At 43.6% G+C, this 15,085-nt stretch overlaps 4 protein-coding genes across 7 annotated transcripts in view; 1 reads left to right on the top strand and 3 right to left on the bottom strand.

Annotated features, from left to right (window-relative positions):
* LOC135334056 (uncharacterized) overlaps positions 1 to 15,085 on the bottom strand; it is a 113,059-nt gene that overhangs the window by 24,129 nt on the left and 73,845 nt on the right. The window lies entirely within an intron of this gene.
* LOC135334063 (transmembrane protein 131-like) overlaps positions 1 to 15,085 on the top strand; it is a 66,387-nt gene that overhangs the window by 7,950 nt on the left and 43,352 nt on the right. For 2 of the 4 annotated variants that reach the window (XM_064529101.1, XM_064529100.1), the window contains exons 1-2: positions 13,807 to 13,950; positions 14,149 to 14,865. The exons of 1 other annotated variant lie outside the window; for it this stretch is intronic. In XM_064529101.1, coding sequence (XP_064385171.1) covers positions 14,419 to 14,865 — 447 coding nt within the window. In that variant the 5' untranslated portion in view covers positions 13,807 to 13,950; positions 14,149 to 14,418. Of the gene's footprint in view, positions 1 to 12,306; positions 12,782 to 13,028; positions 13,228 to 13,575; positions 13,951 to 14,148; positions 14,866 to 15,085 lie in introns of those variants that run through there. One more of the 4 variants, XM_064529103.1, reaches the window with a different exon arrangement.
* On the bottom strand, positions 2,297 to 3,576 carry LOC135333058 (uncharacterized). Its single transcript, XM_064527989.1, has 4 exons — positions 3,399 to 3,576; positions 3,159 to 3,269; positions 2,943 to 3,039; positions 2,297 to 2,712 (listed from the first exon to the last, which is right to left on the bottom strand). Exons 1-4 carry the CDS (start codon positions 3,486 to 3,488, stop codon positions 2,297 to 2,299), a joined length of 714 nt encoding a protein of 237 aa, XP_064384059.1. The 5' UTR covers positions 3,489 to 3,576.
* On the bottom strand, positions 4,598 to 9,886 carry LOC135333059 (E3 ubiquitin-protein ligase mind-bomb-like). Its single transcript, XM_064527990.1, has 15 exons — positions 9,850 to 9,886; positions 9,707 to 9,786; positions 8,795 to 8,866; positions 8,622 to 8,662; positions 8,393 to 8,552; positions 8,043 to 8,194; positions 7,645 to 7,771; positions 7,159 to 7,368; positions 6,539 to 6,699; positions 6,218 to 6,296; positions 6,017 to 6,116; positions 5,691 to 5,821; positions 5,465 to 5,567; positions 5,253 to 5,318; positions 4,598 to 5,034 (listed from the first exon to the last, which is right to left on the bottom strand). Exons 1-15 carry the CDS (start codon positions 9,884 to 9,886, stop codon positions 4,841 to 4,843), a joined length of 1,713 nt encoding a protein of 570 aa, XP_064384060.1. The 3' UTR covers positions 4,598 to 4,840.

Below are 15,085 nucleotides of genomic sequence, written 5' to 3' on the forward strand. Positions count from 1 at the left end.
TTGCATGCATGATAATATGAGTGTTGTGTTACCATAATTATACTTGATCATCCATGATTTTTAGAGTCCTTTGTTTCGATCATCAGGGGAGGTGACGGGTGTTAAAAGTTTTTCCAGCATCAAATTTAACCAGTAGTGTTGAGAAATATTGGTGGCCACGAATTCGAGTTGAGGGGCTGCCATTGGAAATGTATCTTGCCCACGACAACGATGGAGAGTACACCAGGTATAGTATAGTCATAGATTGAAGAGTTCTTCAGTATACGGTATATAACCAGGAGTCTTTTGCTTCATCATCATCATCAGGGGGTTACCACAGTAGACACGTCCCACGCAGTGCTGCGTATAATAATTATAGTGTTCAGATAGAAGTGCTTATATTAGAGTCGTTTGAGAGTTCATTGCACTGCACTGCATATTGATCCAGGGTCTTCGAGATGTTCCATTAGTCCCAGCTGGTCGTCACCGAAAGATGTGCAGTTGTAGATAGATAGGATGCACAAAAACAATTGAGAATTGACATACATACATACATGGATGGAAGATGGAGTATGACATGACATGGCATCTTAGCACAAAAATTATAGGAAGAGAATTGTTCGTAATTTATAGAGAAAAAGAAGTAATATTATGTTCGGAAGAGAATTGTTCGGAGTTGAGAGAGAGAGAGAGAAATAATAATTATGGGAAGACAATTGTTCGGTTATGAGAGAAAGAGGTAATATTATGTTCGAAAGACAATTGTTCGGTTATGAGAGAAAGAATTGATACAAGATGTAATTATGTTTTTATAGGAAGACAATTGTTCGGTTATGAGAGTAATTATGATATGCACAGACTTGTAGAGGCTACAAAGCTTGGTTACAAAAGGTTTTGTAGAGAGAGATATGAATATCAGCAAATGATAGACTGCAGATGACTCCATGCATGACAGTAATTGATGCACACAATGTTGTAGAATGTGCACAAGCATTAATAATTCAAACTAAAAAGGGTAGCACATGGTCTGCCAATTTTTTTTTTTTTTTTTTACGCCATACGTAATCAGCGAGAGAAAGCCAAATGAAATACTCCATAATTATAGTCAAGAAGAAGCCGTTACACATAACATACAGCAGTAACTAGAGTCACCAAAGAAGTAAGCCAATCCATAATCCAAGCACCATCCCACTAACACTTATATTTATACACAAGAAGAACCTTTACACCGCATAACAACGTAACTACAAATTATAGGCAAGAATTCCCAAGATACAGAACAATCCATATGACGGCCAAACAACATCGAAAATCTAGTTTGTATATTTAAAAGAAAAGGTCCCTCCTATATAAGTATGAATTATTGAAACACCCATATATGGCCCCCGCCTGCCCTCAAGCAACTCACTATACAATTATTCCCCCCTCCCCCTGTCCTCAAGTTCATGCTCAGCATCGAAATTTTTCCTGCAAGTATGAAAGGGAAAGAGATGAAATTTACACAAGTATATAAGATGCACAAAATATGAAGTGCATGCATGGCCTTTTAGAAATTTGTTGTAGTACTCTTCACATGAAATCGCTTACCTTTTTTTATAGTCGTAATGTAAATTCATTGTTGCGGGTGATCTCTTTCGTTTACGTGATGAACTAGCAGACGATCCAACGTTGGACCCTGAGCCACTCGGGGTGGTGACGACAGGGTCGCGAGGGGTGGTGACGACAGGGCCGCGAGGGGTGGTGACGACAGGGCCACGAGGGGTGGTGACGACAGGGCCACTTGGGGTGGTGACGACAGGGCCGCGAGGGGTGGTGACGACAGGGCCGCGAGGGGTGGTGACGACAGGGCCACTTGGGGTGGTGACGACAGGGTCACGAGGGGTGGTGACGACAGGGCCACGAGGGGTGGTGACGACAGGGCCACGAGGGGTGGTGACGACAGGGCCGCGAGGGGTGGTGACGACAGGGCCGCGAGGGGTGGTGACGACAGGGCCGCGAGGGGTGGTGACGACAGGGCCACGAGGGGTGGTGACGACAAGGCCACGAGGGGTGGTGACGACAATTGATCTAGGATTTTCGGCCCCCTCCATAGCACTAGCCGTCGTCAGCCTCAAAGCCTCCTCAACATTGGGTGGCAGAGGTTGAGGGAGTAGTCCCGCGAGTAGATGAACTACTTTTGTTAACGCTCTCTGCAAGAAAAGGACACGGTGAAAAAATAATCAATGATTGTAATACACAATAAAATTAATTTATTTGTAAGGAATTTCTCCTCATTGTAAGGAACTTTCAGTACATACACATGCATGCATGCATGTATTCAACTTACATTTTGTGCCAATAATGATTCTATCATTCTGGTGTCCAATCCTTGTCCTCTCTCTCCCCTCTCTCCTCTCTCTCCACGTTGTCCATCTACACCATCCACACCGTCTACCCCTGGCCTACCATCCACACCGTCCACACCATTCACCCCGTCTACCCCTGGCCTACCATCCACACCTGCCCTACCATCCACACCATCCACACCATCCACACCATTCGCCCCGTCTACCCCTGCCCTACCATCCACACCATCCACACCATCAATCCCATCCAAACCATCAACACCAGGTGGCCCTGGTGGCCCCCGTGCAACAATGGGGGGAAACCTCACTGCCCTTTGCCACTGGGCATAGGCCAAATCTCTCAGTTGGTGGTCAAGAAATAGCACTGTTGGACTGGAAACGCCGGTGTCTGTAAAATAAGAAATGGAGCAATATAAAATTATTGTTATAAAGTACTTAATGAGCTAATTAATGAATTATGCTGTCCAAGCTACATATTATATTTAATTATAGGCGATAAAATTTCGCAAAGTAAAATCGGAAAATTTACCCGGGAAAACCCATTAATATCATTAAAATCAATCTGTAAGCATGGGAACTAAATACTACGACAATGTAAAGTTGCATAATTTTACTTACGATGATCAAACTGCAGATGTTCGATGTAGCGTGTAGCCTCGCGCATAGAGTGGTCCCCGACACCAAGATGAGCTTCACCCTTCCACCAGAACTCAGTCTGTGGGGTGGAAATGAATTGTAAGCTTTAAAAAAATAATTGTGTAGCCATGATAATTTCAGGAGCATATTAAATCGACTTAGGCTGCAGCTATAGAGTAATACTGCATTTAGACTTACGGTGACCGGACCACTCGGCTGCAGATAGCATTGTGGGCACAAGAACTTGTCTGTGGCCCAACTCCTCTTCCCAAACCGGAGAACGCTCACTATGTGCTTCTTCGTTATCGGCTGCACAAAACCATAATTTATTGATTGTGCTGGCATAGCTAGAGCATAGCTAGAACATGCATGCATCCTTACTGCATAGCTCTAGCTAGAACAGAACATCTATATATAGATCTATCATGCAAAACTCACTGGATTGTTGGTGGACCCGTAGTGCAGCTGGGTCTTCGGCAGTCTTGGTGGTGGTGCTGCCGGCGGCGTAACCAGAGGTGCAGAGGCCATTGAGCTTGATAGTTGTTGATAACTGATGATAGTTGATGATAGCTGATAGTTTGATGAACTCCCTTGTCAAATTTCTTCACTCCCAACCTCCAAGCCGTTAGACTGAAGAATCCAAGTGCTGCAGTGCATGCTGCATAGACCCCTTTCGCCCACGCAATGACCGGATGTTAATTTTACATCCTGCAATAGATTACAATCCTTGCAATCTGGAAAGCTGCTGGTCTACTCAGACTACTGCTCTGTAACTCTTAATCAGGTGCCTTTTGACTTCTAATTATCCTCACTTGTGCTCCATCCATCACATAATAGTATGCCTTACTGTACTGTGTAAGCATGCACTGCCATGCTCAGTTATTCTGTGTTTTTGTTTTGCAAATGTAAGGAATTTCCTACAAGCTCTATATAGCTAGATCTAGAGGTCACACCTGGCTACTGCACTGCACTGGTGTTCATGTAAATAGTACAAGACTTGTTAGGTCTAGACCAGCACGTTTTAAGGAATTTAATTAATTACTATACTTCTTAAAAATGTCTTTGACTCCTTGTCTTAATAATGTAAATGCATGAGGGCAAGAGTGCACTCCTGACGAGGGACACAATTCACTGTGTCTATTATTCATAATCTTCTCACTAACAACCATATGGATGGTGGCTGATTTACACGCCAGGAAGTATGTCTTTGGCACAGCCCTATAATACAAGTGTCTCTGTCAACATAAGCACCTCTACAGCTCCAAATTACAAATTTATAGAGGTGAAGCACACTCATTCATGGTTCTTATGTCTTCTTCTGCCTCAGGCTTTATGGTATAGCTGATTCTATGGATAATTGGTGGCAGTGCAATATTAGTGTAGAGGTGTGCATAATGGATACTTATAATTATAGCCATCTCTAATTCCCTAATTAATGATTGTCTCCCTGGCATGCATTCTTTACGTACAGGGAACTCTAACTGCTGTCTATCATGTGATCATGATATGGTCATGCATTGTGAGCGTGCTGCATGGTCACATGATGGATTGGTTCGGGAAGTGCCCCTCTGTCTGTGGATGTGAGCATGTGTCTACTGGATATGGATTAATTATGGCTAGCTAGATAATGCAATATAGAATGTTTAACTTAATTTTGTTCATGTAATTACGTTATCAAACGTTATCAAAAGAGTATACAATTAAACATGGTAACTAATAATTGACATAAATAACGAAACAACAATTAACACTACACACAAAAGTTGTCTAATGTTCACTGCACGTGTACAAACCAATTAAAACGGAGTCCATAAAATCAAAACAGTCTGCATAAGATATACAAAGTCAGAAAAGAAAGAAACGAAACAAATACTAAATTGTCACTGGAACAACTGAATTCTATGAGTCACAAACTTCCTGCACACTGGGCAATGGTCGACCTTCTGTGCACAGTCCCAGCATGTCTGGTGCCCACAGAGGAAGGCCGTGTTCTTAGGCTCTGTCAGACAAATAGGACAATTAGATTCAGAGTCCGGGCTGGCCAGCGGATGGACACTGGTGGCCGAGACGGGGGCTGTGTGTGTGTGGGGGGGTGGGTGGGTGGATGTATGTGTATGTGTGTGTGTGTGGGGGTGGGTGGGTGGATGTATGTGTATGTGTGTGTGTGTGTGGGGGGGGGGGGTATTATTTGACACAAAATCACAATATTGCTAAGTACATGTACTATACAGTTATAGAGGTTATCTAATTAAGCAACACAGCTTGTGCAAACTTGTAATGCAGTTTACGTACGTAGTCCCTCTTTTGCAGTAATAAGCACTCGACACTCAAAGCATGTCTTCATCCTCCGGGCACATTCTATACAGTGAGAGAGGGAGAAGACAGTAAATGAAAGCTAGTACATATGAAAGAAAGGTGAGACTGTGGAGGATAGTGGGGGCTTATATAATACACAGAGAGGCTGTTACTGAGTGATACATGTACCTATCATTAAGTACCAGTACCTGGACAGAAGGTGTGATCACATGGCTTGACAGTGGTTGTGGCCTCCTCTTCATTACACATCACACAAACCTTGGACAGCTTGGAGATAGTCTTGACTGCAGCCTGTGTAAGGAAGAATCATAAAATTCAACATAATTATGCAACTTGAGAAGGTCAAAAAAACTATATCTGGGAAGTTACTGGGATAAAGTAGAAACTTTTATATTGTAGCTATGTAGTACTCACTTTGCAAATGGGGCATTTCTTGGCTCTCTGTGCACATTCTGCACACATGACAGCGTGACCACATGGCTCAAACTTGACGTCCACTGGAGCCTCACACAGGAAGCACGGCTCAATGGCCACACCCACACTACCTGGAGGGGGGTGGTATGGATATACAATTCAATTGCTTAGAGTTAGTTCTGTGCAATATGCACAACCATACAAAGTACAGTCATGTAAAGGCCACTTAAAATATGAGATTTATCAGAACTTGTTCTAAACACATAACTGGAAAGGTCACCCTAACAAAGAGACAAATTAAGGTACAGCACAGAGACTGTTCTTACCACCGCCAGTGGCTCCAGCAGGGATCATAACTCCAACTGGCAGAGAGGCTGTGGGTGGGTGGTGGGTGGCACTGCCAGTACGCAGGGGAGTAGGGTACACCTGATGGATGCAAGGGCAAGACTAATTCAGAGTGGGTACAGTTAACAACATGTACTGTTTATAAAGCTAGTATATCAAAGAAGCAACAGTATCTGGCTCACCAAAGGTCCTCTCTGTGTGCCCTGAACCACCACTGGGGGGGCAGGTGATTTCAGACTACCATGGAACTTCACACCACCACTGCAAGGAGGCAGTTCAGTACACATAACTAAAAATCAAAATCTATACAGTAGCAACAACATTATACAGGTATGCTAGTACATACCCTAGTACACAACTAGCTGCAGCTGTGCTATCTACTTCCTTGGACTGCTGTTAAATTTAGCAATTATAACGAGCTTTTGCTACCAACAACAGTGCATTTTAGGTCTTAAAATGAAATTACAATGAAGTGGCTATATATAGTTGTGTCACCCGCTCACCCGTCCTTGTCGAATCCCATGACGATGGTTGCTACGTCAGGTGAGCAAACCTCCAATGGATTTCGACCCTTCTTGTTAGTCTTGAACATCTCTGAACCTTCTTGTACTAGGAAGCACGGAATAACCGCCTTCAGCTGCTGACCAGGCAACCTGTCTTTCACCTGGTAGAGGGGGAGGGGCATACGTGTATGTTCACAGTACAATCTAAGCACAGTGTACACATGATGGGTAAGTACATGTAATAATGCGACACAGCGTTCAATTTGAATATGTTTGAACGGCTATAACTTTAGTTCCGATGGTCCAATCACATTAATTTTACGATTTTTTTAAAACTTAGAGAAAGGCGTTTCAGATGATGTGTTAAAATCAAAGGTCTAATTTGGGCTTGATTTTCACAAAATACCATGGTATCTTCCCGAAAATAGAAAATTATGGCCCAATTTGGGATTTGAGCATACCATCTGAAAGAGCTATTTCTAAGCTTTCAGAAAATCATAAAATTGTTGAATTTGGATCATCAGAACTCTAGTTACAGAGCTAACTCTAGGACTCTAAGGCCCTGCGTTAACTAGAGCATCTTTGAACAGCCACAACTTTTAGCATTCCTACTAGCCTACCTTCTTGAGTTGAGGAGTCTCTTGTGTGAGGTTGTCCACTGTCTCCTTGACCACGGCCATGTGAAGAGCTGTGTCTCCATCACTGTCTAGAATATTCATGTCTACCCCGAACCCCACCAGTCTCTCAATGATACGAGCGTGACCTTGGTGGACAGCAAGATGAAGTGCTGTCTGACCTTGGTTGGTCTTAGCATTGAGGTCACACTGCACCTGTTGGGGGAGAGAGGTCAGATTATAATGGCCACACCTGAAGAAAGTTAAACTGCAATAAAAGCCAGGCACAAGGTCCCAAATTAATAATTATATAATGTAGATTTTAACAACTCCTCAACAAAGGCCACTGTATAATAACTTAAAATTGTCACATAATTATCTGTGCAATATAAAGGCTTTCAACTAAGTTTTGAACTTTCCATTCTTGAAAATTCTTGAAAATTGTGTAGTGCTCTACTACATGTAAGACCATATCTACAGCCAGTCACTCACCACTTCAGCGAAGGCAGTGACAACGTCCAGGTGATCATTAAGTGCTGCCAGGTGGAGGGGAGTGTACCCGTCGTCCTTGAGCAGGTTGATGTGCTCTACAAACCGACGATTGAAGTGCTCCACAGCTCTGCAGGGGGGATAAGAGTGTGGATTATACATGCAGTGTATACTAGGGCCTTGATATGATCATTTTACTGTTTTCGGAGCTAACTTTGAGAGACCATAATTTGAGTTAGAAACGTCTAATCTTAAAACCAGGAATGCACTCCTGTTAAAACAAAACATACACAGTCATATCTATATTAAAGCCAGCTACAAAACACAACTTTTATTTTCGTACTCCATGTTATATATACACAATTGACGGGACCTGCCATGTCACATGATCAAGCACTCACGGTAGGAACCCAATACGAGCAGCCTCGTGGATTGGTGTGAATAGTCTGAAGTTGAGGAGGGTGGGGTCTGCTCCAGCGTCCAATAGGATCGTCACACTCTCATTCTTCTGAGCGAGGACGGCGCAGTGAAGTGCAGTGTCTCCATCGGAATCCTATGTGTGTGGGCGTGGTGTGTGTGTGTGTGTGTGTGTGTGTGTGTGTGCGTGTGGTGTGTGTGTGGGCGTGTGGTGTGTGTGTGTGTGTGTGTGTGGGGAGGTGATATTAGGAGGGTAGTAGATAATCAGCTGCCATGATTTTGACCGCCCAGTCTTCCCACACATACATGTATCTTACTGCATGCTCTGCCTCACTTGCTCATGGAGCTTGATGTTGGGATGGTTGGCTGGCTTCCTCAGCACACTGTAGTGGCCCTTGACAGCTGCTATGATGAGAGGGGACGCCCCCTTAGAATTCTTAGAGTTGACATCAGCTCCAGCATCGATAAGAATGGTCGTGGCTTCATCTTCATCACTATACGGAGAAATAATATCAATTAATGGCGTACAAGATAAAACTGGGCCAGCCATTAATTTAGTTTACCTGTAAGCACAGAGATGCAGTGGTTTGTCACCGTCTTCATCCTATGCAATGAAACACACACTATTTAGAAATACAGACCAGCACAGTATAACACCATCCACACACACACATGTAGTGTATACAGCAGAGGCTAGAATGATGCACATGGTATTGGGGGCGAACTCCATGATGACCTTGAGCACGTCCACATTGCCAGCTGCACAGGCACAGTGGATGGCCGCCTTGCCAGCTGCTTTGGTGTTCACCTGGGCAACACAAATCACATCATAAGGTATTAGTTTTTGAATAACTTAAACATTGTGACATCCACCCACATACTACCAAACAGCTACTGGATATAGGATGCTCCCAACACAAGTTACGACTTCTGAAAGACAGCTCTAAAAACAGACCTGATTTTTCGACGGCCGTAATTTTAATACCGTTGATCCAATGTCAAAAATTGTATGATTTTCTAAAAGCTTAGAAAGAGACCTTTCAAATGGTGTGTTTCAATCCGAAATTTCGTTGGGGCCCTAATTTGTCATTTTTCGGCCTTGGACCATGGTATGGCCAAATTGACAAATAGTTTTGTTGCTGGAATATGAACTTTGATTACACCATTTGAAAGGTCTCTTTGTAAGCTTTCGGAAAATCAAAAAATTATTGCAATTGGATCCACGGAATTTAAGTTATGGCAGCTGAAAGAGTCTCCCAAACAATTTAAACGGGGTTGGTGGTGGTGTAGCTGAAGATCTTTCAGCAGCCACAACTTTTGTTCTGATGATCCAATTTCAAAAATTTCATGATTTTCTGAAAGCTTACAAAGATACCTTTCAAATGGTGTGTTTCAATCCAACATTTTGTTGGGACCCTAATTTGTCATTTTTCCGCCTTGGACCATGGGCTATTTATTATCCACGTATAACCAAATTGACATATAGTTTTATTGCTGGAATATGAAACATTTGACTTTCTAAGCTTTTCGGAAAATCAAAAAATCATTGAAATTGGATCCACAGAATTCAAGTTATGGCAGCTGAAAGAGCCCCCAAAATTGAAAGATAGGGAGAGAGAGTACATAACACTGTGTCCTAGATCCTCACCTCTGTGGGATGTTTGCGTAGGAACTCTCTGAGAGTGTTGGCATCTCCGGCTGCAGCACGATGACGGCGACGGCAGGGTTCTGGACAGGATCAGGATCTTGAGATGCAGTCCAATGTCGTCACTGTCCAGCCCTCCTGCAGACTCTGCCAGGGGAGGTTGCAAAGAAAGAGACAGACCATAATAATATTATGAGGTCATTTCCTGTATGTACACGGACCTCAACCAAATTTTGGATTGAATACATCATTTGAAAGGTCTCTTTCTAAGCTTTCAGAAAATCATAAAATTCTTGACATTGGATCAACGATACTTAAGTTAATGGCTGTTGAAAGATGTACATCTACAATGTATATACAACATCATTGATAGTTGGTTAATTAATTGGTTGCAGTACTCGTTGGAGAACAGTGATGAGGATTCTCTGGAGTTTCAGTGTGGAGTGCTCTCTCAGTCGGACACTGTCTCCAAGACCTTCACACTGCACAACATCAACCCTGTGCAAGTAAGTGCTCCTTGTTACAATAAGTCCTCTCAATGTAATGCTACTGTCATCTGCCTTAATTATGTACACTTGTACTTACTTATACGTATGTACAAGTTGTTTGCACATATCCACAGTTGCTCGAACTGACTATTTATGATATACATGAGCCACGTTATAATCCTTACAACGACTCTTAGTAGTGTTTCTGTTACACGTACATTTTGTACAGTGTTCGTACAAATTCATAATTATGGCCTGCTGATACGTTAGTTTGTCTCTGCAGATATCCATCATTTCCTACTCTGTGAGTGTCAACCTCCCGTTTACGAGTGTCCAACTGTCCTCCGTACACCCCACCACTAATGGCACCCCCCACTCCACCCCCCTCACACCCTCGAACCTGAACACAGCGCCCAATTCACCGTGACTACCACTAATGGCACCCCCCACTCCACCCCCCTCACACCCTCGAACCTGAACACAGCGCCCAATTCACCGTGACTGTGTCTAATCCAAACACCATCAGTACCTACAGCGGGGAAGTCATCGTCAACACATCGTTTGATAAAGTGCTACACGTTCCTGTTTATTTCAAGACGGCCGAGAGTAGATTGAAAGTGAGCCCTGGGGCAATTAGTTTCAAGGGGATTTTCCCCTACCTGAGGGCAAGGGTCGGATTGAGTGCACGGAATTTATTTCATAAAGCTGTCGACGTGACCTCTGTGAACTCTGACCTTGATGACCCCCGGGTATACTTTGAAGAGAGTGTGGATGGTTTGCCACGACTGAGACCAACGGAAAAAGTTGAGGTAATAAATCGGAACCGTATTGTTACTGTGAACGTACTGTTACGGAACCTCTTTTTATAACAGACACTTTTGGGGAGCATGTTTTTGGTCAGTAAACCGAGGTGGCCTTTGTCGAGGGGTTGCTTTGTACACAAACCGTTCATTGGGGACCCGTGTGCATGCTGTGTACACACTTAACACACACACTCACCATACCCCCCTCCCCCCACACACTCACCATACCCCCCCCCACACACACACACACACACAGATTGGCTCTGTTGTGATTGACCCCCTACTGGGGGACACTGTATATCTGAAAAAGCCGGCCAGCTCCCTCGGGTTGTGGTCCTCTAACTCAGCCCCCCAGGACCCGTCTCGAGAGCTACAGCTACTCACCACTCTGTGGGCCTCTTGGAGGGGCCTGGTGGACGATGGACGCACAGTGTAAGCCTCTCCTGACTTACAGTTCAATGTGTGTGTGTGCCCCAGAAGAGCTACAATCATGCATATACAGCCCCAGTATATTTTTCGGTTTAGCATTTTAGAGTACTGGTTTTAGTTGCTTTAAATCAATTTCTATATGGATACTGTACGTAGGTACAATGTAAGTCAGGTGGCACTGATTGTTACAATTGCTCATAGCCAGCCTATAATTATTTTTATAAATGTACTTGTTGGGGATGCCATAAGCAAATGGTTCAACCTTTCTCTCTCTCTCTCTTGCAGTTTCAATGCCAGTATTGTAGTGAGCTCTGTTGGAGGTGGAGAGGTACGAGTGCCTGTAGATGTGAGCCTGGCCTGGCCTAACCTGGTCAAGGAGAAGCTGGTCACACTGGAGCCAACCACAGTGGGAAACACATCAGTGAGTCAGGGTACCTAGTCTAACATGTATACACACGCTGCCTGGTCTTGTTACTTCACTCACAGTAACCTCCCCCAATATCTCCTCTTTTCCCCCACTTACTCCCTTTATTATTAGTCTAGAGCTGTCATGTCTTAGGCAGCAGAAGTGAGTGCATGGGCACTCTCACAGTATTTGATAGCATGTAATCTCACCCAAGGCTAGTACACTCCGTACACCACTGTACATTATATACAGTATGTAGTGATTAGTTGCCTACCACACTCATTGGTTTACTACCACACTCTTTAGTTCCCTACCACACTCATTGGTTTACTACCACACTCATTAGTTCCCTACCACACTCATTGGTTTACTACCACACTCTTTAGTTCCCTACCACACTTTTTAGTTACCTACCACACTCAGATTTAGTTCCCTACCACACTCGTTAGTTCCCTACCGCACTCATTAGTTACCTATCACACTCTTTAGTTACCTACTACACTCGTTCTTTTGCTATAGATTCACCGTCTCCGCATAACGAACCCGTCAGACGTGCCCCTACTGGTTCAACCAGTTTTCCTCAGTCACTATACTCACCCGCAAACCATCATCGACTCTCTATTGGACCGATTCGACCCACGACTACGAAATCTCAACTTTTCTCATTTGTCAAATTCCTTCAGTTTTGTATCTAGTGCATCACCTGAGACAGCCCTGGCCACAACGCTACTGCCTCCACACAGTAAACTGTTTGAAATGGCGGTTGCTTTCAGTCCTAAAGTAGACCAGGAGTTGAATACGCTGCTTTTGTTGAGAAACAACTTGACTGTGTTTGATTACGTCATTGTGCAGGGGAGCGGGGTTCAGGGTTCATTTGCTATCGACAGTGTCCAGCCCGGCACTGAACCTCTCATGTTTGAGTTCCCCAACTCTGTCATGGAGAACTGTTTAGGTAGGTCAAGCATGGACACACACACACACACACACACACACACACACACACACACCCAGCTATTAGGCACCATTAGAGACTTAACATTTTCCGTAATTATTGTTCATTTTAAAATGTACGTATTATTTCCATGCCTCTCAATAAGTTATGTGTTGTGTGTTACATACAGACAGATGCTGTAACTACATTTACTGCCATAGCGTGCCTGTACACACACTCCTAACCCCCCCCCCACACACACACACAGCTGGTACTGTTGTGGACCCGCTAGCAGATCCCCTCAAGCTCACCAAGACCTTTAGAATGCATAACTCTGGCTCCACCTCCATCACCTTGCGTATCATCGGACTGGAGGGTGGCAGTTGTGACGGGAGAGGCTTCGTTATCTCTAACTGTAACAAGGACATCACCATTAAACCAAACCGATCAAAGAAAATTGAAATAACGTAAGTCAGAATCCCTTCAGCAAGTTCTATCAGTGTGTGTATATGTACAGTGTGTATCACAGTATAATTACATGTATATACCGTATAGCGGGTTATTTTCGTATGGTTCAAATTTTCGGATATTTCGTATTGAAGAGTATGATACGAAAATTAAAACTACGAAATTCTATCGCAATAGGTTCAACATCACTATCCTGATCTGTACAAATATTTAAAATTCGAACTATTTAAATGGGTAGAATTTATACACAAATTTTCACCAACGAAAATTACCTGCTATACAGTATACTGATGTGCCGTACGTATCTTGCAACAGTGTATTACAAATCTCATCATCCATACGTGCAGGTTCACTCCAGATTACACACTGACCCAAGTCTCCACCACTCTACGATTACAAACCTCCACTGGCAACGAGTTCCTCTACCCTCTACTAGCCATCCTCCCCCACCAACTATTAGCGGCGTGTATTGCCTTGCAGCCTCGGCCCGAATGGGAGAAAACACTGGCCTGGTTGTCTGTACCGTTTTGGCTGCTTGTCATACTCTGCCTTGTAGCTACAGTATTCGTGTAGACCAAGTTCGGAATGAGGAGCAGTAGTTCTGTGTCCTATAAAAGTGAGGCGAAAGCAACGAAAGGCTCTGGAGAAGTATTCGATTTGAAGAAGTTGTCAAAGTCTATGGATGTGCTGTCCAAGAAGGTCCAGGAATTAGGAGAGAAAAGGTCAGTGCAGAGTGCAGAGTGCAGAGTTCGTGTGTGTACATCCATGTTTATACTTACGATTAGTTGCTTGTTTTTCTCTGTTTTTACTCAATGAAGTATGCATCTATTTTGTATGAAGTAAAGTTTATTTGCTACCTACATTTAATTGTATAATTATGGTTGTTCTTTTTTTATTCTGTGTTTTTCTCTTTCGTGCAGTTCTAACCAGAAGTCTGAGTCCACTGGTCAATCTATGAAAATTGAAGTAACTCGAGAGCCTCCTAAACCGTCTACCGATAAGAACACTCCCGTATCTAAACCTAAGCCTGAGCCGCTAGTAACCCCACTACTGCTCAAGAAATACCCACTCTCAGACATCGTGTGGTACAAAACAAGATCGAGAGAAAACCATCATCACAGGAAACTATCACCTCATTGCAACCTGTTCCGTCTAGATCACACACGGCTGTTACTTCCACGCTGAAGGGAATGTCCCTCAAGATCCCCATTGCTCCTGTTACTGAGCCGAGTGTTATCTCCCCACCTAGAACAGGCACGGACAATCACACTGGAGCTAGAGAGCAGACCCAACCTTGTACTCCAACTACCGGTGCACCAGCGCAACTCTGCTCATCCCCCACCAAACTAAAGCGTAGCAGCGAGAAAACCATCCCCGAAAAAACCGCGTCCAAAGGCGAGATCATTTCAAAAACACCCACGGAAACTAATCCGAGCTCTCCACCAGCGAATGTAAGAAAATCAAAAATCGTACGAAAATTGAAGCCTCTAAAGATAACGCCTGATAGTTCACCCCTCCCCCCGTCCAGACGGAAGGAGCTGGAGAGGAAGGTCTCGGAGAGTAGCATTGTTTCTAGCAACAGTGATTTGGCATCTACGGGTACCGACAAGTCGGAGGAAGTGGAAACACCTAGCCAGGTCAGTCTCTTAATTAGATAAAGTAATATTGCACACACTTTATGTGTAAGCCATTGTATACGTATTATGTTTAAATACTAATAATTGTCATTGTAATTTGTATATTCTGTGTACTGTACTGTACATGTACATGCGTAGGCTGTTAATATTCCTGTATAATAATCGGAAATAATACACAAACGCTTGTCAGGTCTGTACTTGTTTTTTAAGTGACATGTAC

The sequence above is a fragment of the Halichondria panicea genome, chromosome 3, assembly GCF_963675165.1.
Source record: "Halichondria panicea chromosome 3, odHalPani1.1, whole genome shotgun sequence".
Classification (NCBI taxonomy): Eukaryota; Metazoa; Porifera; class Demospongiae; order Suberitida; family Halichondriidae; genus Halichondria; species Halichondria panicea.